General features: G+C 43.1%; 1 protein-coding gene and 1 long non-coding RNA gene across 10 annotated transcripts in view; both read left to right on the forward strand.

Moving 5' to 3' along the window:
• Positions 1-22,995, forward strand: part of PACRG (parkin coregulated) — a 254,702-nt gene that overhangs the window by 215,301 nt on the left and 16,406 nt on the right. Inside the window, exon 7 of one of the 9 annotated variants that reach the window (XM_033054745.1) lies at positions 3,315-3,392. The exons of 7 other annotated variants lie outside the window; for them this stretch is intronic. Coding sequence is in view for 1 of the 2 variants with exons in the window: in XM_033054742.2 (XP_032910633.1) it covers positions 3,315-3,469 (155 nt within the window). In the remaining variant the exon portion in view is untranslated. Of the gene's footprint in view, positions 1-3,314; positions 3,786-22,995 lie in introns of those variants that run through there. One more of the 9 variants, XM_033054742.2, reaches the window with a different exon arrangement.
• On the forward strand, positions 7,935-22,992 carry LOC116993755. Its single transcript, XR_004417351.1, has 3 exons — positions 7,935-8,018; positions 20,391-20,564; positions 22,617-22,992. It is a non-coding gene; the product is annotated as an uncharacterized LOC116993755 (long non-coding RNA).

Here is a 22,995-nt window from a genome sequence, read left to right on the forward strand (position 1 = left end):
AATGCATAGAAACTTGCTTGTCCTACTTTAAAGTAATAACATTTTATATTTGTAGAATTACCCCAGTGAAATTTTAAAAGGAGATGACGTGGAATACAAATAACACCAGAATTTCTTTAATATCCCAAATCATGAATAGAAGCATGTCTAGACTCAAATACAAACCACCTTTTATAGCAAAATTCAAATCCTCCTCTGTTCCCTGCCAAATGCTGAGTTCAGTCCCCAAGGGCCTGAGCAGGGTTTCCTTGGCTACAGCAGCTGGCACTGGCAGGGCAGGGAGTGCCGCTCCTGGCCATGGTGTGCTGGGTGATTTCATCAGCTAACACAGGTCTTGACAGGTGCAAAGACTTTCACTTCACTTTAAGTACCATAAAACCTTTGGTGCATGATCTGAGAGATGGTGAACTAACTTTTTTCTCCAGAAAGGGCTGGGATCTGGGATCCTGATTGTAATCCTCTAGATCTGTCAGTAGTCCTTCAATGCATTTCTTCTAAACATAGAAACACCATTTGTTCTGAAATGAGTTCTTGGTGCATGCTGAATTTGCCAGACATTTCACTTTGAGGCAAAGATATGACAAATGTGCTTCCTAGCATTTTCATGTTGATTTATTCTTCGTCACAAAGGACAGCTTCAAAAAGAGTTTGAATCAGATCCATGTTCACATTTTACATATGCAACATTTTTGTGGCTGAAAAAGCGGACTTCTCAGGCAAACTAACTGGGAAATAAAGTCAAACCAGAGAAGGGGAATGCTGACACTGCTATACTTCAATGGCTATTTTTTTCCAACTAATCATCATTATTATTATGAGCAGATATTTACCCCTAGGTGGTGCATTGGGCAGATCACTCTGACTCATCCATTCAATAGATGTTGTCCTCTTGGGTTAATGATTATCTTTTTTGAACAAAAACTTTGCCAACTCCTGTAACTACATAGGATAGCCATTTTAGTACTTACCAGGTGACATCGATGCTGACATAACCTTTCCAGTACTGTTGGGTTTAGCTTGTGTCATGACACTAGTGTGAATTATGTCTGTCTTGAGGATACAAACCTTCACATAACACAGATGGTCTGTTGGAAAAAAAATTGCAATGACGGTCCGCACATTACACACTCTGTCTTCCCTTGCAGACTCTTCCTTTTATCATTGCCTCATGCTCTTAGGTACCTTTTAATCAAGCATCTAAGACATATTTTTTCTGTACAGACTATGTTCTATAATAAAGATTGTAACATGCAATTCTGGAAAATACCTCTGTGCCAGCATTATCATGGCTACTCATTGGCCTCCCCCAGACTTCCTTAGAAATGTATCACCATTACTCCAGACAGCTGATTTTTTTTTTTTTACTACTTCTTTGAAAGAACGATGAAAGCTGTGTAAGCTCATTAGCAGAGCATGTGTGTAGGCTTAAAATTACAGATAATAGACATATGGTTGGAAAGTCAGTAATTCCTTTACATATTTGCCAAGACTTAGGTCAAGGTTCAGGGTTTCCTTTGCTCAAACTGGTGAAATCAGAAACACTTCCAGGTGTTCTGAGGAGGACTTGCAGTACACATGCAAGACAGGTGATGAGGCACAGTTATCTCAGTTGCTTTCTGCAAGAGCAAGCCTTGTTTACTTTAAATTGCACCCAATTGTGATGTGCTTTTGTTTTTGCACTTTTTTTGTATAAGCCAATCCTTTTTCTAATAGTTCTTGGTGTTTTCTATACATTCTCATAATATGCTATTGGTAACATTACAGTAAATTCATTGTAATAAATTTTGATGTCACAATCCTGGCTTTCCAAGTCAAGGAGATTAACAGTTAATGTATTGGAAAATATTTGTGTGCTTTAAAGTAATCAGCATTAAAAAAAAATTTGCCTCCTTCCCATTCAAGAAGCACAGTCCTTATATGTCACTTCTGTACTTGTATAACCATTTCATAAAAAGTGAAATGTAATATGTATAAGCAATCAGATATTTTATGGAAAAATTCATCAAAAGGATGATTTTTATCCAGGCTCAACAGTTGTTTCTTCATGATCATGGTTCTTCAGTTTTTGCTGGTAACAAAGCCACAAGCTTTAAATCCTGATCTTTGGGCTTAGGTCTAGGAGAGGATGTGAGGATCGGTGCAGTTGTACATCTACGTGGCATCAGCCTGGGGATCTGGAAGCAACAGTGGGGGCAAAATCTGCCCTTGCCTTTGTGTTTGCCCGGTTTCACATGTGACAGGCCAGCTCTGCCAGAGAAGTAGCATTGTGTTGACAAAGGGTCTTTCTCTGGCTGAGTGAGAGTGGCACTGATTGTTTGAGATGTTAACATGGGCACATTGTCACCACTGCCCAGAGTGAGGCCACTGGCTGCTTGCATGTGGACTACCCTGCAGCAGAATGACAGCTCCCCACTACACCAAGCCTGGCCTGAGTACAATTTGCTCCTTCCAAACTATTTTTTATACATATCTTGGAATATGTATTTGATACTTTTCAGAATATTGTTTTAAAACCAAAGGAGAAATATTTTCCTCCTTTAAATCTCTCAACAACTTTGTAAATGAAGTTACTTCTTATTGCTTTCATTTTGTTGTCACAGTTGTTCACACTGATTTTTAAAGAATTATGGTCTGTGTTTATGACCGTGTGTCACCCTTGCTAATCCATGTTAGAGAAAGCAGCACTAAATGTTACTGTATCTGGGGACTGCAATAATTTGTCCTTTTGACATTGATTTAATTTCACACATTTTTTTGGAAGCTGAATTTGGATGAGCACCATGTTATACTCCAAAAATCTCTTTCAGCCAGGTTCCCTCTATCAGGATCCACATAAGTGTGTGAATATGATGACTAATGTGGAGCAATACCAAACTAATACCTATTTAAGATTTCAAACCATAACAAGTCTAGATTATTTTTTAAGAAAAGTGCTTATGCATCTGGCAGTATAATTTTGTCTAAAGATAAAGAAGCAATGGTTTTAGAGGTGAACTGTGAAAGAGAGAATCCATATTCATCTTATAAAATAATGTGCTTTTTTTCATAAGGATTTTTGCCTAGATACTGAAGAAATGCATGCATAAATTTTGAAAGCATATGAAGCTGGAGCCTTAGGAAAGCCTTAAAGAGATACCAAACCTATCCTCTTTTCAAATTCAGCTCTGTTTCATGTCACAGAACAAAGTTTCTAATAGAGGCACAGTAATTCACTAGCAATTGCAATTTCCTCTGTTGTTATTTCAAAGTGTAAGATGAAATTCAATATAATTATTTTCTTTTTCTTTTATTTTCTTTTTTCTTTTATTAACCAGTTAATTTAGGTGATGGGATAGAATACAGCCAGCAGAAGCGTGAAAATATTGGAGTTCTCATTGAAGAGACACTGCAACTCTTTGAACGCTACGGTGGAAAAAATGCTTATATAAACATTAACTACATGATACCCACTTATGAGACATGCATGTAAACTGAATTATATTAAATGGGATGATTCCATCTGTGCTCTAAAAAAACTGTATCTGACTCTGTATGGCATCTTGTTAGTCATGCTTTATCTTCTCTACAGCTGCTAAAATAGTGGCTTCTGGGGCACTGGAGTGTTAGCACTATTGTGAACAAGGCTTTCCAATACATAAATAGTGTCTGTTCCTTTGATTACAATGGTGTACTGTGCTTGTTTGTTCCCTGAAAGAATCACTCCTTTATAACAGAGCTGACTCGAACAGGAATCTGAGTTAAACCTTCACTTGTGTAGACAATAAAACTATAATTTTCATACGCGATTTCAGCAATCGCTGTTCTGTGTCCGCTTGCCCTGAGGGTGATGTCAGAGGCTGTAACAAGAAGAGTTTATGCTGACTGCTTAATAGGTGTTTGTCATGGAAGAGAAACACCAGTTCAGCAATGCTTCTCCAGCAGCTGTGCCGAATAATGTGCACTGACATACAATAAAACTGTTGAATGTATATACCAATTGCAGCAGGAAAATTTATATTTCCATTATAAAGCACTGTCATTAAATTAATCCAGGTTTCTTACACACTCCTGTTCTCAGCTTCCAGGTGTTTGCTCATAGAACTTGGGTTCCTCTTGGTGAGCATAAGGCACAAGCACAGAAAAAAGCCCAGAAAAAAACTTGAATAAATCAAATGGAAGATACAGCATACATCCCTAGCAACACTGTTAATATGGGTAAACACAGAATATACACCTACATTTTTAAAGGGCACTTGTTTTTTCTGTGACTGCGAGGTTGCTCTTGCTTTTCTGTTGTAAAGGGGTGCATGTGTGCAAACAACATTACTATTGTTTTAGGAATCCCTTACAATTTCCTACTCAGTTAGTTTCTCCCTGCATACCCCTAACACAGAACTGATACAATCATGAATTTAAGCAAAGCTGTTGAGATCAATTTTAATGCTTTTTAAGCATTTCTATGGAATAAACCTACCAAAAAACCCCACCCAAAACCAGTCTTAAAATTCTCAAGGACAACCATTTAAAATTATTGAGTCAGCTCAAAACAAACCAGAGATATGAACCTTGCCTAAAAACATGAGATTTTAAAAAGTATTTTAAAGGACTTTGGGCTCATCTTGCTTTTATTACGTTTTCTGGAGCTCTTCAAATATATGCCAGTTGCACTTTTGAGTGTTTCACTGTAACTGTTAAGAGTCTGAAAAGAAGTTGGTGTTAGACACATAAGACTTTTTCCAAGTCTATATCCATATCCATATCCATATCCACATTCACACCTTATAAGGCTTGCTCAAATGAGAGACACAGCCCTTACACTGCCCTGCTCTCTTGGATGCCTGCTGGAAGTGTAGGGAGCACCCTCCCACTTGCTGAAACTTTGAGCCATATCTGTCATTAGATTGACATTAGAACTTTCCTTTTTCTGTTCTGTGGTGTCTTCAGCCTGAGGATTTTCTTTGACTTTCTCCTCTTTCCTGTAAATGGGAAAAAAAAAAAAAAAAAAAGATTTTTTGCTCTTCCCATCTCTTTGAGGAACTGCACCCTCAACTGATTCCAGCAGCCATGTGCACTCACCAGCCCCTGGAATAGGCATGGCTGCTGGAGGTGTGACTTTTCCCAGGCCCAGAGGCATTTCTTTTCTGTTTGGTTTTTTTGTGGGGTTTTTTGTTGTTTTTTGGGTTTTTTTTGTTCTTCCTGAGTTTTGTTTCTCCAGGGCTACCCTCAAGTCCCTACAGTTGAGACAAGGTCTGTCCTGTGTCCAACATACCTCTGTGATGGATAAGTACATCCAAAACTCTGTCTCATGTCTAGGGTATCAACAAATCTTTCACCTTCCGGGCAGAAAGGGGAGGTGAAGCCTGGCTATAGGCCCATGCCTCTGGAAACTCAAACCTTGCAGCACAGAGGCTAGCTGGATAATGCAGGGGAGCACAGGCCACGTCTTCTCTTCCAAAAATGCCTTTTGACCCAGCCACTCTGGCAGTATCCACACAGCCTTCGTCTACACTTCTCCCCGTTTGCCTTGCATTGTCCCTGGCACCAATGAGCCATACTTTTTCATTTACTGACATCTATGGATTTGGTAACTGTGGCATTGCAGGTTTCCCATGAGTACAGACTGTGCTGGAAAACTGCAGCTCAGAGGGAGCTAAGTTATTCAGTTCGGAAACAAACCAAGCCCTTCATAAAGGGAGAATTCCCAGGCCACCTTTCACTCCTCAGCTATTTGTATTCTTTCCTTAAGAGAAAGTCCAGTACTGCTCTTTGCCTAAGATCAAAAAGCTCCTCAATAGCTGGCTTCAGTTCCCCTGACGCTGGGCTCCAGCCACAGAGCCACTTGCAGAAGGGACTGTGCGGGAAAGGGCTCTCAGCCCTGGGTTTTCCCCATCCTATCACCCCTCTGCATTCCCAATAGCTCTGCCGAGGATGAGAAGTTTCAGGCTCCTCACCAGCCTTTGTAATTCTGTTCCCCATCCCCCTCTTTTTGCATCCCCTCCCCTTCAGCTCAGCTAGGACAAGACTGCTGACTGACAAAGAGACACCATGGAAAATGGGTACTTTGTGAAGCTGCAGACTTGTCCGGGCCTGATGCCCTCAGCCTTGTGCTCTTTCTTGAAGATTTCTTTCACAAGACATAGGTTCAACAAGGGGTGACCTTATGGCAAACCATAAGGGCAATGGAGGACATGCACATTCACATCAGGAAAAATAAGTTTTATAGAAAAATACTTCTATTTGCATGTTCAGGATGAGAACATTAGCCTCCATCAATACTATTCCTATGTCTGGTCCAATGATCTAAAAGTGAACATTCTCCCATAACCTTATTTCTAGGAGCTGGACTAATAAAAAGAAACATGATAAAACCCACAGGTTGGTAATTTAGAAACACTGAGAATAAAACTATTTTAAGATGTCATTTTACTAAGTCAAACTGTAGGCCTTCCAACCTTGACAATGCCCCTTTAAGCATGATCAGCAGCATATTTATTGGCAATTACAGCACAGCTCAGAGCATTTTATAAAGCACAAGATCAAGGACTCAGATGCTTAATTCTGTGATTAAGCATATGAGTAATACTATGTCATTCAATACACTGGTTACCTATCTTAACATGCTGAAAAAAACCCCAGAATTATGGTTAAAAAATAGCAACTGCCTCTCTTTTGACTGGATCATGTAATTGTGGTCACTGATGCCAGGGGCAAGCCAATCAACAATTAATTATAATCAATTAAAAGATACAATGGGCCAGGTGTTTCAAGAGGTATAAATTAAGTGTAGAGGCACTAAAGCTAATCTGGTTTTACAGAAGTGATGTGGTTTGTGCTTTACTCTGGGATCTTCTGCTACTTTCAAACTCTCCAGTGATGGTAAGGTAAGGAGCATCAGTAAATAAGTGTGTGGAATGTTAAGTTGTAAGTGCTGATATTCTGAAACTACCTGTTTGAGATATCTGCAGTTTATCTTAATAATTATGTTAAGTTGGCTGGCAACAGTTTAGCTTGAAGAAGAAAAAGTGTGTGGTCACATAAGGGGGGGAAAATGTACCTTTGGTTGCCTTTGTCACATGTGATCATGAAAACAAGCATAAAATAAAATACTTTTGATGATTCCTCCCCAAAGCTGTGTAAGAGAGCCCTATAACAGGTGTCAGAGTTCAGGGAACTCTGGCACTTGGTGAATGCTGGCAGGTCCTGCAAAGCAGTCACTGTGTAAGCTATGGATCCACTGAACACTCAGAGTTGCCCATGTGAAGGTGGGCAGGGGTGACTGTGGCTCTTGCCCAGCTTGGGCTGGGGCTGCCCACGGGCCCCTGCAGAGGGGCAGAGCCTGGCAGAGGACAGAGCAAGGCACTGCCAGCACTGGTGGCAGGGAGCCGGAGCCAGGCTTCTCGCTGGGAGCTTTCCAGTGTTTCAAAGAGATGGTGCTGCCAAAAAAGTTTGAAAAGAGCCTCCCAGGAGTCGAGTACAAAAGGGCTGTGGGAAGTTGTAAGTGGGAGGGAAGGTATGGGACCCTAGCTGGGAGGGTGTTTGTGCGTGGGGTGCAGGGAGGTGTAGCTGCAGCCAAGCAGGGCAAAAATAAAACGTTAGAGCAGACACTATGTGCTTTCCTAATCCTGTCTGGAGACCCTCTGACTTCCAGAAGAGCATTCTCCAGTCTGAGGGGCTCTGCAGGCAGTGGGGCACATCACATTTTTCCACTCATCTGTAACATCCTGTGTTTTCTGCTTTAAATAAAAGCTGTGATGTTTGTGGGAGCTCCATATAAAGCCTGTCTGCTTGCAACCTCTCAGAGCTGCTTTGTGCCTCCTGGAGACCGGGAGAGGAAGGTTTATGCCCTGGCAGGACAAGAAGTTCCCTGCACTGGCCCCATAATCCTTCCGGCATGTGATGGGAGGGAAGGGGAGTGTGTGTGGTGGGGCATATCTTAGCTGTTCTTGTTCTTGCCTAGCAAATCCAGCCTGGGTATGTCTGTGGAGCTCCTTGCTGAGAGCTCTCCCCTCCTTGGACAGTGCCTGGTGGCTTCTGGTGAGGTGGGTGGAAGCTTGCTTGAGCAGAGATAGCAAACTGCAGCCTCAGGGAGGGAAAAAGTACATTTCTTGCAGAGCAAGGAGTCAGCTTTTTGCTTCATGTCCCATTTGTGATGCCACAAGTCACCAAATACTTAATTTCTTTACTAATGTCACTTGAGAATGAGTTAAGTGTCTCTCATGACCCCTGGCTCACCACCCCCTGTGCTCTTGGTGTGGGCTGTGTGTGCAGCAGGACAGGGTTAGTGTGCCCAGAAGTGGCTGACGCTGTGCCCCTCTCTTGGCCACCCAGCTGTGGCACTTTCCAACCAGGAATGTGCCCTGAATCCTCTTCCTCAAGGGGAAAGGAGAGGCTGCTCAGTTTTTCATTTTTTTACCAACAGAGCCTCTCATGTAGAGCAAAACCCTTAAGCTATGGGCAGAAGAATGGGCACGTTCATGGAGGAGAAAGCTGAGGGCACAGCCATGTTGGCAAGGCTGTTGCCAGGGGCATTTTTGGGACCATGCCCTCTCTGCTGCTGCTGTGGGTACCTATGCACAGGAGCCCTCTGCATTTGCTATGGTCTGGTGACCCTGGCTGATGGGGGTGTGGGGTGAGAGGGGGATGAAATTGGAACTAATCCTAGTGCTTTCCAAATACTGAAAGAAGTTAAATCCTAGCCTTCTTACTCTGCCTTGGTCAAGGTGGATTAATGCAATAGGAAGAAAAGGAGCACCTAAAAAAGCACCATAGTGTTGGATCTTGTATGACATACCCTTAGTTTATTAAATGGTCTCAGCAATCCAAACCTCCTCTGTTCAGCACAATGTTTTTGGGGGAAAAAAAAATCAGAGGTTAAGGTTGTTGGAAGGCAGAATGGGATCAGCTATATGCCAGCCTGCTGTCGTAGCTTGCTCTGCAGTAGTGGGAGCATTTCGCTTGTGTTATGCACCACTTCTGCTTTTGTAGCCATGTGATGCACAACTTGGTTGAAATTTATTTAGCCTGCCATGCTTCATGTGACTGGAGGTAACTGGGTTGATGCTGTTGGTAGCATACCCCTCTGAAATAAGTGTTGCAGCCACTGCAGCTCTGTGACTGCCACAGAGTTCTGATTGTACATGAAATCACATTGCTCTCTGATATGAGCATAGTGATCAAAGAAATCCTGTGCACAAACTCCTCAAAACACAAAAGATTAGAAGAAATCTCAGGGGGGTCTCCACATCACAATCTCAGCCTATCAACAACATATATAGCAGTGTTGGATGATGAAGCCCACTGGGTATAGGCAGAAAAAATTAATGTCTGACATAAAGCATCTACCTCGTGTTGCACATTTTTGTGTTAATCAGGCGGCCTGGCTTTAAATGTGTGGTCCATCCAGTTTTGTATCAAATTTCAGTTTCTGTTTTCTGGGTGTGATTCTGAAGCCCTTCCCTAAGGAGCAATTACGAAAAAGCAGCTTGGCTTACCTAACTCTCGCCCTAGAAGCAGGGAATGATATCCCTGCATCTGGCAACCTCCATCATGTGCATTAGTCTCATTACTTCATTTTCATGTGTTTCTGCTTCCCGCTTCTTCTGGGTCCCTGTGGTGCTGTGCTGAGCTGGAAGAGATGCTGAGGGATCTGTGTGGGTAGGGCGGAAGCTGATGAGAAGAGACCAGGAGTGAGCAGCTATTCCGGCAAAGGCTTTTCCTTGACAGTTTATGTTTTGGAAAATGTGAGATTTGGGGAATTTGTGTCTCTTTCTCCCAATACATTGCAGCATTATGGAGCAAGGGAATGGAGGAGGCCTTATTGAAGAGATGTTTTGCCTCAGCTACTGCCCAGGGAGCAGCTCTAGGGTGGGAAACATTAGCTCTGCTGCGGGTGGGTGACAGGAATGTGAGCAAATGGTGGGAAGCTCTTGGCTTCCCACAATTTGCTCTCATTGTGAACAATTAGAGGATGCATTTATTGAACTTTTGGGACCCCTGCAGCTGCACGTCACCACCCCCTGCCTCTCTGGGCCACCATTTGCTCCCCAGCTACAGCCTGTGCCTGGGAATTTTCTGGATTTTCTTTGGCAGAGCCTTCCTAGGCTCTCCTCCTGAGGAGGGCCAGACAGGTGCCACACTGCTGTGATAAGAGGCAGTCTGGGACTTTTCCCCTCACTTCCTATGTGGCTTCCAAGGCCTGCTTGGAGCTGCTGATGCTGATGGAAGAGCAGCACATGTCCAACAGCTTCTTCTCCTCCAGGCACTGCCACCTCTGCCCCAGTGTACTCATGGCCACATCCTGCCTTGCTGGATGGGATGTTGTCACCATCAAAGCTAGGGTATTACCAGGCATTGTGGAGCTGAGCCTTGCTCCTCCTAACCAGTGGCACAACCTGCTGAGCCTCTGTTCCCTTTTTCTGCATGGGCTGTTGGTGGTGTTTTCCCAGCAAGCCTCTTCCCCAACACATGCTGAGCAAGAGACTCTGAGGTGGGTGGTCTGCAATCCCCACCTCTTTGGAAAGCAACTAAATTCTTCCAGGAGTAAGGGGTGGGGGGGTGGAGGAAGAATAGATTCTAGCAGAAATAATACTTTAAACCACTACTGTAAGCCCAAAGAAAATCCCAGGTCTCTTTCGAAATGCTCTTAGTACGGGGAGGGGAAATACCTGGAAACCCTCCTTCAGCCCCACATCTCACAGTGTGAATTATTCCTCAGCTTTTAACTGGAAGAACTTCATGCCTGACACTTTTTTTACTAACACTGAATCATCTTTGTCTCTTACAAAGGAAGAAATTGCTAGTGCACTGCCTCAAGAATCAAAGCAAAGGGAACATCTGCTCTAAACTTCTTGCATCTGATTATTGCTTGCTATGCATTATTTACAGTAGTAATGTGACTAAATTAAGGCTTTCTTCTCTTGTGTGTGCTTTTATGCATTGCTTTAGTATAGAATGTGTGGCTTGCTTCAAATCAACCTACAGCTAAAACTATGTCTGCATAGAGCTGAGCCCACATGTACTTAGATGCAATTAAGGGCACAATCGGAGCATTCTGAAAGATTGCCTTTAAAAGGCCTTTTGTTCACTCCCCCATAGGGGCTGGGTGTTATAGGCACGTTAAAATGCAACATTAAGGGAAAAAAATACCCTCTGAAGAATTCTGTAGAGGCAAGGCTATGTTTTCTGTAGCTTGGCAGCTGTCTGTATTCAAAGGCTGGGGAATGACTCGCGTTGTGAGGGTGATGATAGTTTTGATAGGAATCCCCCGCATCACAAGAATGTTCCTAATGAAGGAGGAAAAGCCCACCAGAAACATTCCAGGGCTGTGAACCTGCAGGCAGCCAAAGCCAGCATCCGAGCTGCTCTGCACAGACAGCAGCAGCAAATCCAGCTGCTTCTGCAGAAGAAAGAGTTAGTGGTTATTTTTCTTTTCTGCCTTTCTGAACTGCATGCAGTCTTACCAATGAGCTTAATTGATTGAAAAAAAAAAAAATCTGGAAAATAAACCTCTTGAACTTGCATGCCTAGAAACCTGCCAGTGTCACGTGCATAGCAAAGGCCATGTATCTCACAAAATACCACAACATTTCACAAAGGAGGTTTAAGAGCTCCAGTTGAATAAAGCTTTCTCTGTGAAATATTGTTATGGATCTACAAAGCAGTTAAACCCTCCTTGGGAAAAAAAAGTGTACATCTCTCACAGTGTAGTGGCAGCAGTGTAACTACCACTGAGGCCTCATTAATAAGGTTTTTCTTCTTTATCAGTAGAAGAAAAATAAATCCTCATCACAGAAAAGAAATTTAAGTTAGTAAATTCTGACCATTTGCTTTTAAATTCCACGTGTGTGTATACATATATTAAAAATAATCTGTGTAATAGTGCTCTAGCCCTCTTTAAGGCATGGCTCCTCTTAAATCTAGCAATGAAAATAACAGGGCCTAAATTAACTTGATAAGACTGTTTTCTATCAATAATTTTGCTACTGACATAGTGCAGAATTGATTTTTGTGGTCTGTGTTATAGCAGCTTTTAATTACAAGACAGCCTATGTACCGCATGAAGTAGGAAAAACAGGCAGTTGCAAACTGCAGTGTTTTTTATACATATTATAAGGGTGGGTACTTTTTTTTTCCAAAGAAAGAAAAATAGTATTCCTCTGTTTTCACTAGGGTTTTTTTTTAAACCTTTCATGGCTTGAACATTTTTTGGCTCCTCGAGAAGATGGTTGCACTGCCTTTGCTCAACAGCACGAATATTTTCAGTTCTTTATTACTATTGTGTTGGATTGCATTGTATTTTCATGTCTCCCATATTGCTATAATTATGTTTGGGGAATGGAGATGGATGGTCTGCTGAGTGTGTGATTGGTTTCTCCACAGCCCTCACTCAGGGCTGTTTTCTATAATTTAATCAATAGAAGGCAGTTGTACAAACAGTAGTTTTTAATTTCCAATTTCAGTTTCAAGTTTCTCATGAAGATTTAGTTTTTTTCTTTTTAATATATAAAGCAATTTAATTTGCTTTGCCTGAGACATTTTGTGGCAATTGTTTCCCATTCCCTCCTGTGAAGCCATGGTACTGACCCTCCTGGGCTGTGTGGTCCATGCAGACACATGCACCTGCCATCCTGGAGGCTGGGGGAAGGTTCTCTTCCCTCTTAAACATTCCACAATAAACCCAGAAAGGCAGATGATACTGAGGTGCAGAAATATCTTCAAATGTGGCTGAGAGCAGGGTGAAACAAGCTGTGTGCTCATCCCAGCTTGGACCTGGGCTTATGAACCAAGGATGGGAGATGACCTCAAAGCTGTGGCCTCCAAGGAGGTCAATGAAAGGACCTTTTCCAGTACCTCAGGGTGCATTTGGTGATCACCTTACCCAACTGTGAGTGGCCCTGGTGGTGGCCAGGCACCTGCAGAGCCCAGCCTTGCAGCACCCACCATCCTGCTCCTGGCAAAGGCAGGTGCTCGCTGTGCCCAGTGGGCACTGGGCTGCCAAAGTCTCAGCACAGCTGCCTCCTTCCTGCCACAGCAGATGGTTGCTACAGCTGGGAAAGCAGCTGGTGATGGGCATCAGCCAGGCTTGGGGGCTGGGAGGAGGAGGAGGATGAAGCAGCAGCAGGGCAAGGGTTTGAACACAGTGATATTTTTTTTTACAAGGGAGATTCCTGTGCTGCTTCTTTGCACTAGCTTTGTTCCAGCCAAGAACAGGAATGGTGTGTGTGCTGCAAATGTAGGGAGACCAGGAAAGAGTTGTGACTGCTCACTTGCAATGCTCAGCAAAGGGCCAATCTCTCTGTTACTCCTCAGTGGATGGTGGAGCATTCTGGTGGGCAGGGCAGGCCACCACAAGCCCTCTTCCTGGAGGTTGGTGGCTCCCCAGGGTCAGCCAGCTGAAACCCAAAGTGCTTCTGTGCAGCTGAAAGTGCTGCTATTTCTGCTTTTAGCTGAGCAAACTGCAGTCACACAGAAAATGTGTGCTGGAGAAGAGGGTGAAACCCAGCCACTTGCTCTAACAACTGCTGATGCCATTCTGGTGCCAGAGCTCCTCCTTGCTCGGTCTCAATGAGAGTGAAATGGGGAAGCAGGGCCGTGTGACTGCTCTGGTTTCAGTTCAGCATGGACAAAACTGGCTGTAGCTGCACAGAGCCACAATTGCTGCCAGATATTGCCCGTTTTAGCCTTCAGATTGGCCTTACTAAAGTCAAAGTGGCTATTTCCAGGAAAAAGAAGAGCAAGGAGCTGGCTTCTGAGCTTACCTTAAACTTATGCTGTTTCTGTACAGTGGATTGCATGAGGGTTTTCTCCAGTACATTTTTTCTTCTCCCCCAATCAGTGCTTTGGAAGGACCATTTTGCATGTAACCATATTTCCATGTTATAGCTGTGGGGTCTCTCCAATTGCATTCTCAGTGTCGCTTTGGTTCATGCAATTTTAATCTGTTTTACTCATTAGCTCTTAACCTGCAATTTTCTATTTAAATTACTTTCTACAGAAAATGTCAGGGAGCTGGGGAGCTCTGTCTCTTACATGATGTTGTGATTTGATAAAAAAGTAGTGTGCACCTTTCTTTAAACACTGGCTAAGGTCAAAATCTGTGATTCTTAGCTATTTGTTTAAGAACTTGCACAAAACTGCTGCTCTCAGACAATAATAAGTATCATGAAATTTCTATGAAAGGAATTTCTTTTTTATGGCGAACTTTACACCTCTTCACTTATTCCAATAAAAGTGCAATAAATCCAATACTGTAAATGCACATATAGAGGGCTTGCACTTCAGGCTTTGGAGCTGCCTGGCTTTCCTGCTGCATGCAGTACCCAGCCTCCTATGGGGCTGCCTTTTGAGACCTTTCCAACACAGGCTTGGAAAAACCCACCATGCCTGCAGCATGTGGTGCCCACTTGATGCCATGCTTGAGGGAGGGAGGAAAATACCATAACCACAGAAACCAGCAGTGGTTGATGCCCAAAGGCATGTGGGGAGGGAGTGGGGCAGAGACAGCACCCCTGGGAGGGAGAGGGGAGGAAGGGGGTGAGGGCTGTGCTGCCTTGCCCACAGGAAGTGGCTGAGAGCTTTGGTGTGTGGTATTCTGGTAAGCACCACAGGTAAATGTGGAATTTGTGAAAAAAATTAAATTGGAGGGGAAATGGGAACAAAGTTCATGTCAACAGCTGATTGTACTGAAATAGGTAATACCTTTAAACTTGAATTTAACAGGTAAAAATTAAACTGTATTTTTATGCCTTGCTCATTTTCCCCTATAAGACCCAATGCAAATAGTAAAAATGGGAAGGAAAAAAACTCCAAACAAGCCAACACATAAGTTAAGGTTGAACCAAGCTGAAAATAACTCTCCTGCAAGACTGACCTTGCATTTGTGATACCTCCTTTAGTGAGGGGAAAGATGTGATTGCACAGGCAGGGAGATGTTAGGAATCACCTCAGCAGCTCCTGTTTCTGCAAGAGCAAATTTCTGTCAGTACCTTCCCAGCTGGCACAACTGCTTCTGCCAAAATTTCCTGAGTACAAAGACAGTTTTCCCTCCAGCCCCAGCTGGAAGAGTAGACTCTCTTGAACAAGATTAATAGGTCAACCCCCAAATTTTAAATCTCATACAGGCACCCAAATGTGACTGCTTGCAGACTCTGCACACTGAGCTGATCCCAGAGAAAGATCCCGTTTGGATGTGGGCATCTCATGGCAAGCTAAAGAGAGCTCAGTCTACAGCACCATATTTGCCCTTATAGCCAGAGACTGAGTCCCAGGCTATTTTCAGAAAAATTAAACCTATCCTTTAAGGTCAAAAGATGGAGTCCTCTTCTCTTTTCCATCCTCTCTTGTGTTCTCCACTGCCTCACTCACCCTGATTTATAGCTGTGTACTGGAAAGCAAAATCAGTCTTCCTAGCTGGAAATGGTTTTTGGGAGGGGTTTTTTTTGGTTGTTTTTTGGTTTTTTAGCTCAGTCCTACGTTTTTTTGAATTTTGATCATATTCTACTTGAGCCCAATGATGACCTACTGCTGCAGGCTGAGTCAATAATTACAGCAGCCTTTTAGACATGCTGCTGAAAAGGTGGCTGGTACATAGACCCTGTATGTTGGGCTTTGTCCCCTCCATCTAATGGCCTGTTTGGGCACCAGGTGGAAAGTTTTCCTGGGGAAAACTTCATGGTGCCACAAGAGAAACATAGAGCTGTTGTTTCAAGGGATGGATCCAAGCTGACCTGCAGCTGGGCAAAAATGTCTCAACAGTTTATGCCTCAATGAATGGTGTCCCTGCCAGGCCACCGAGAGGCAGCAGAAATAAACTCTTCTCCCAGCAAGTCCTTCCTTAGATCTGGCCACCTGGTTCCTGCCTGTCTCCTCCTCTTCCCTCTGATTTTTAGCATAGCAGCACATGCTCAGAAATCCTTCTGGGCAGGGACAGAGCCCTCTACAAGCAGGAAAAATGGAGCTGAGATCCTCATAAATTGAGGTTTGCAGGCAGCATGAGCATAGGAAGAAGTGCTCAACATCAAAGGGCTGATGGAGTGAGAGGTAAAGGTGAAAAAAACTAATGAGAAAAGGAGCTAATGTTCTAGAAGACCTGTAGTGTATGGGAGGTGAAACACAGCAGAGGAAGAAGGTTGAGGAAGATTACTGGTGGGGGAAGGAGGAGTAAAAGGAGTAAGCTGCAAATTAACTAAAGAGCAGAGAAAAATACGTATCCCTGTAGTAGGTGGACATGGTTGACTGAGGAGGAGGAAAAACTCCTGTGCTGTAACAGGAGGATGTGGCTGCTAGATCTGCTCAAGCAACACTTGGGAGCTGCCCACATGCTGCTCCAGGAGGCACTGATCCTGAGCATGTACTCTGGGACACCACAGTGCAGAAAAGACACTAAGTGCTTGCAATTGTGATACAAGACAAATAGATTCTTATTCCTGTGTAGAAAAGAGAATACTGATTAAATATTTAATTGGATTTTGGTTTACAGTAGTTTACTGGTGTTGAAGCATCCAAAACATGCTCACAGAATATCAGCATTTTTAAGCTATAAATTATTCTGGTTGATTTTCTTTTTTCCTGCTTTAGACAAAAGCAATCATTTGACAACAGGCTCCCTCAAACAATGCAGCCTGTGATAGTCTCATTACAAACTAACATCTTCTCTCACAACATATCCTCTCACATGTTGAACCAAACTACTGAGAAGGTGGTAATTGATCATTCATAGATGCAGACTGGTAGCTAATAGCATCCTCACTTACCTTCTAAACACTGAGCACATTTAAAATAAATTCAGGATGCATGCATGCGGAAAACTCAATTGCAGCTGCATCGGAGATGAACCAAAAATGGAAGCATTTAGAAGTGCTAGTGAAAAATCCAAATAATGACCCAGAGTAGATGTCAGCCTGAGAGGATAACACATGCCCTGTAATTACATTAAAGGGACTCTGTCTGTGTGCTGTAAATACACGTAATTCTGTCCAAGTAGATGTACCATACAACTGGGTGCTGAAGCCAGGCAAGAAAGGTTCTCCCAGTGTGCCCTCATGATCTGTGTCATGTTTCCTTTTCTAGACACATCTGGACTTCAGCCTCCATTCTGTTACTGGGTAAAGTAAGCCAATGCAGCCATTGGATAGGATTAAGTTAGGTGAGTATGGTGGGAAGACAAATGAAGTTGGATGTGCCGCTGTTTATCTCTTGAGGCTGTCAAGACTTCCAGGGAGGAGCCTTCACACTTTAACAGGGAGATATTTTAAAAGTCCATGTTTTAAAAACCTTAAAAAAAAAAAAGGTAAAAAGTGTATTTACCCCTTACCTTAGGGTGAGCTGGATGCTTCAAGTCACTGATATTTTGGAAACTAGCCCTTTGAATTTATCATGCTTGACCTGTGATTGCTGCTTTGCATGGGACAGCAGCATGTACATGGTGCTGGTGTGTTACATTTGCACAGCCCCAGGTGGCCAGGCAAAACAAGAGAGCTATTACAAGCGCTGCAGTGCATGGAAATGGCAATTTTTATGGATAATACTATGTGATGATTTATTAAAAGCTGTGATTCTCCAGCAGCTTTTATTGTATCATCATAAACCAACACTCCTGTACAGTGCATTAAGCTGGGTAATTCTGTTGGTTCTTCACCAGGGCTGACAAAGCTATATGTAAGATTGCTTAGGGTGGGCTGGTGAGCTGAAAGTGCCATCACTCTAAATGGGACAAAAAGGGAGGAGAAAGGCCACATGGTCAGCACAGTGTGGGTGTTTTTCAGAGCAAGGGAACCCACTAGGGAATGTAAATCCCACTGTTTGCTACAGGCTTGCAGGCCTCTACTTCAGCACCAGGGACAATAATGGCAGGACTTTTCTCTCAGGGTTTAACCATTAGGGCAGGTAATTGGAGCTCATTGGTTCCTGCCCCTGCTTCTCTGCTAACTTGCTGCAGGGCATTTGGGCTGTAGCTTGACCTCTTTATGCTCTAATTTTCCCTTCAATAGCATGTGAATATTAGATGTTTTGTTGAGGTGCTGTGATGCTCTATTAAATGAGGGACCATGCATTAGACCCTGTGGGAATGGGGTGTGCAACATTTTTAGGATGTATACAACTCCATGTTTTCAGAAACGTTTATATTCCACCTCTTAAATATCTTTTGCAAATGGAATTTGCAAAAAAGCAGGGCAAACACTGCTAACACAGCTTTGCCACACACTGTCAAGTGCTTATAAACTCTATTTATAGCTACAGTTAAAGATTCAGACATGCAAGCACTCCATTAAAAGACCACATTAATGAGCCCTTAGAGAAAATATCTCACAAAGCCTTTTGAGCTTGTAACTGCTCAGTTGTTCAGGGCTTCTTGCTTGTTAACATTCATAAAATATAAATACTGTATACTAAACACCAGCACTTTGTGGATCACAGTGGCTTATCTCCTCAGCAGCTCTGCAAGGTGCACGGGGCGCGGTGGCACTGCTGGGGCTGCCGGAGTTTCCCCCACTGCTGCTCTGGGGCCCGTCCTCACTCTGCAAGGCTGGCTGGCAGATTGACTCGCGGGTCACTGTCTGCGAGGATCATTTCAGAGGGAGCAATCAAACCTATTAGCTGAGAGTGGCAGAGCTGGGCCTCCTTGCAGCTGCAGCTCCAGAGCATAGCGAGTATTTGGAGCAAACTCTAATAGATAAAAATCACCGGAGATTTTTTTCCTTTTTCCTTTGACACGAGCTAGCTGATGAGAAGTGTCATTTGGAAGAGAAAAAAAGTTGCTAAATTTGATTTGTCATTATTTCCCCATTGTCCCTTCCTGTGATTATACAGTTTCCATTTTCTCTTCTTTGCCTCTCACAGAATTCCATATTTTAGTTTGTGACAGATGCTCTTGCTTAAATGTTTTTGATATATGTTTTATGTTAAATTGTTTTATCAAGTCGGCATTGTGTAAACAAAAATCACTGGAGCCCATTTAAGAATAATTGTCTGTAGCCTTTAATGTTTCATTTCCATCAATCCACAAAGTCACAAAGCACTTGAGCAGTAGAGAAGGCCATTTCTGTGTTTATATCTGGCTCTCAGCAAGCTGCAGAAGCTAAGGTAGGGCAGGATCAAGTAACTTCTTGGATGCTGTTTTCTGACATGTTAGCAACCAATCATGTCCTTGTCTTTGTGCTTTTGGTCCTGTAGCCTTTCAAACAGAAGGTGCTCTCCTGGAAGGAATAATTCTGCTCACAAAATGAAAAATAAGGACAGCAGGCTTTAAAAAGCTTCAGGGCAGTTCTTACTGTTCAAATGTGTCATTGATTTCAGTAGTGCATTAGCAGGCTTGTTAAGCAGGATCTTAAGTGCTTAGCTTTATTTTATGGTGGTAGGTACCTGATTGTTCAAAATATTAGAATCTTATTGTAACAGCAAACTGGTTTGTGCCATAAACTGCCCAGTGCTGAGACTGCAGCGCCATTACTGAGTGCCTGATAAAACAGGGTCATTTGTGATCAATTGGTGATGTAGCGAGGCAGGACTCTGACACTTCCTGCTGCTCTCCTCATTAATTTCCCTCCATGTGTCTGTTGACAGAGCATTGCTGTCTGTCCCATGTCCTGTGCACAGGCTCCTGCTGAGTTCCTCCCACTGGAGGCCAATGCATTTCTGTCCATCTGTGGATGAGACTCACACCGGCTATGCCAATAACCTGGGAGACATCAAGAAAAATCTTGTGATCAAAGGGTGAATTGCTGTACTGGGAGATCTGGGCAGACCAACAGAGTCACTACATCAGCCACTCAGATGGACAGCTCCATGTCTGGCAAATTTTTCTTGACTCACTGACCATGCTGACTGACCTCCACTAACTAAAGAGGGAGCATGATCAGATCCCCAGTTCCCATGGTTCTGTTCATGTGACAAATCCTCGTGGTGTGGAACAACTTTAACAGCAAAGTTAGAAATTCAGTCCAGAGTGCCTGTCTCACGTATTGTTCCATATGTTGTTAGATAAGTCCTTTGTGGAGCTGTGGATGAGAAAACCACCAGGAACAGGCTGTGCCCTGACTTGAGGGTTTTGGTCAGTGAGCACAGCCTGCAGCCCAGACCCTTATCACCTGCAGGCACAGCCAGGGTAGGCTTGTCCTTTTGGCAGAGATAGCATGTGACATCAGGGAGTAAGCAGGAGAACAAAGGGTGGAGAGGTGTGGGGGACATTGGTTTTGTAACCCACCATCATTTTGAATCTGGCTGTGCAGAACTGGCCCTGTGGGGTTTCGGTAGGGGAAGTAGGAGAGGCTGCAGTTCTTATGGATTTTTAGGACCAGCTGGCAATGGAGCAGGGGTGCTGTGGACTTGGGGCTTACAGCAGTGACTGCCTCTTGCATTCTCTGGGGTCTGAGCATTCAAGAGGTTCATCTCTTCATTTTTTTGCATCTGTGTAGGAAGCAAATTCCCACCACTGAGGAATTAAATACTTCAAAGCACTAAAAAGCAGAGGGATCATATCTGTGTTCTCCATGCTCTCGGTGGCAAAACAAAGCAAGGTGGATAAGCCTTGCTGTCAGAGTCCAGAGGCTGGAAGTGATGGTGGCTGCAGCCTGGCCCTGGCTTTAGCTGTGAGTACATGTATGGTAAGCTTCTGTGTGAATGCAAGAAGGAAATGAGAGGGAATTATGTGGGCAGGTGGAATGAACAAATTGGTGTTGGTGGAGGCAGGACATGTGTGTGGGACTAAGGGGTTGGAAAGCGTAAAAAAAATGGGAAGCTTCTCAGAGGAAAGCAACTGAGCATCTGAGAACAGAAAAAACTAATAACTTAGAGAATTAAGAAAATGTTTTTATTTTCAACTGAGTTAGAGTAAAGTTCATTCACAAATATGAATCTTAACTTCTGTACCCCGGTTTCCCTCTCCATAAAATATAAATAATAGCACTTTCGTTACTCACAGGATGGTGTGAAAACAAGTTCATTCATTTCTGGGAAGCATTTGTGCTATATGGGAAGTATAGCAAAGGCTATGAATATACAGCTAAAGCTGTGGGCTGGCATTGAGGCACTTGGCACCTCCCCAGATATGCCATGTATCGTGCAAAAGCGCCAAGAAGAGTAGGATATGAAAACACAGGCCAAACTTAATGAGTTCTGAAATCAGGAACATGTGACTCCCCAAAATTAGAAGTGCAAAAGCTTTGAACTCTCAGAAAACACTGAGAGTTCTCCACACTTCTCAGAACACGGAGAGGGGCATATGTTTTCTTTAAAAAAAAAAAGGCAATAAAGAGGTAGGATACAGCAGGGAAACACTCTAAGATATAGTCCATGGAAATCAAGAAATCTGTATGCCATTAAGATATAGTTCTACTTGGAATAGGGATGACCACTGTGATTGACTGGAAGAAACAAAATGAGCAATAAAGAGAGAAGAATATGGGACCTATAAATCAGCAGGGTCAGTGCTGCAGGAACAGGTAGAAGAGCTGATTGTGTGAGAATGCAAGAAAATGATCCAAAAGGCTGAGACAGAAAAATGAGAAGGGAAGAATATGTGGCCATTATAAAATTTTTTTATAAATTTGGTGTGTAAGAAGCTGCAGGTGAGCTGAGGATGTAGCCATCATCTTCCTGAGCAACAAGGTGACTACGTTGACTAAAAGGGGGATCTTGCCTGGAAAATGAATTACAACTTGTACCTCAGTCTTCAGCAGGGAGACATGTGAAGTCTGTCACACTTTCTAGATGTTTTCCAAGAACAGGAAAAAAACTCATAAAAAATCATTAACTCTAAGGGTACGATAGAGTCAAACAATTTACTAAACCCACCTAGATAAAGAACAATTTAAAAAGTGGGTTGTTTACAGCCCAGATTTATCCTAAAAAATAAATGTTAAAGGAATAAAATCATCCAGGAAACTTAGCTGCTATGAGAGAGATACCAGAGGAGTTAAGAGGAGACATTGCTGCATCCCAGATTTTTAAAGGGAAATAATAGAGGAAGAAGGGTCTATCAGCTTCAGGAAGCACTTAAGACAGCTGATTATCATTACTAGACTAGATAAAACTGGACACCAATTCTTCATTAAATAGAAGAAGGAAAAATGGGGTTAAGAGGAATAAAACATTTATTTTAGTATCCTCAGATTTCAAGAGTACAAGGATTCAGTGCTCTGTGGGACACCACTGAGTAAGATGGGAGATATGGGATGGAGTTTCTTGATACTGGGCTTGATCATCTAATCCAGGTGATGAATATGTAGCAATTATTTAGAGTAGGAGTGGATAATTGAGTGACATGCTTAAATATTGAACTCAGTTGATAGTGTACATCTGTCACTTGGAAGAAAGAGCTCAAGGAAGCAAAGACATCAAAGAAGGAGGCATAAGGGAGAGCAAAGAGGAAGAAGGCTTTTGGAAGCAGGTAATGTTTGTGCTGGTATATGGAATTTAACCTGAAAAAATGTAAGGCTGGGAAAAAGAAAGTCAAGGTAAAGGTGCCTTAAGGAGATAGCTGGGGCAAGTCAGCATAGGAAAAATATCTGAGGATAGCAGCCAAGTTTCTGTTTGCACTCCTTTTTAAGGTTCAGGGAATGAAAGAACTAGGCGTGAATGTTGCAACATCTAATTTTTATGTACTTTGATGGAGTTCATAACCTTAATGCTTGCATTTGCAGTGCTTGAGGAGACAGAGCTAGCCAGCAATGGGACCCAAAGCTTGTTTCATACTAAGCTGGTGATTGCCCTGCAAGAAGTGCTGCAGGTCCCCAGTGACACAAGGGGTTTCTGCAGCTCCTTCCCTGTGGTGTTTGCTGTGGAACAGAAGCACAGCTGCAGCTGGGACATAAAGCTGCAGGCACACCTTTCAGCTGACTTGTTGCAACCTCTGCCATGAAGGTGATCATAGCATGCAGCTGGGATGTGGAGACGTTGAGTTTGAAGCTTGCCCTCACTTCCTGGAGGTGTCTCAGCCCAAAGATCTCCTCTTTGACACCTTCTTGAAGCAGAGCTTTTGGATTCCTCCTAAGGAAAGCTTTTCTCATTTTTGTGTTGGTC

The sequence above is a fragment of the Catharus ustulatus genome, chromosome 3 (genome assembly GCF_009819885.2).
Source record: "Catharus ustulatus isolate bCatUst1 chromosome 3, bCatUst1.pri.v2, whole genome shotgun sequence".
In the NCBI taxonomy this organism is placed as follows: domain Eukaryota; kingdom Metazoa; phylum Chordata; class Aves; order Passeriformes; family Turdidae; genus Catharus; species Catharus ustulatus.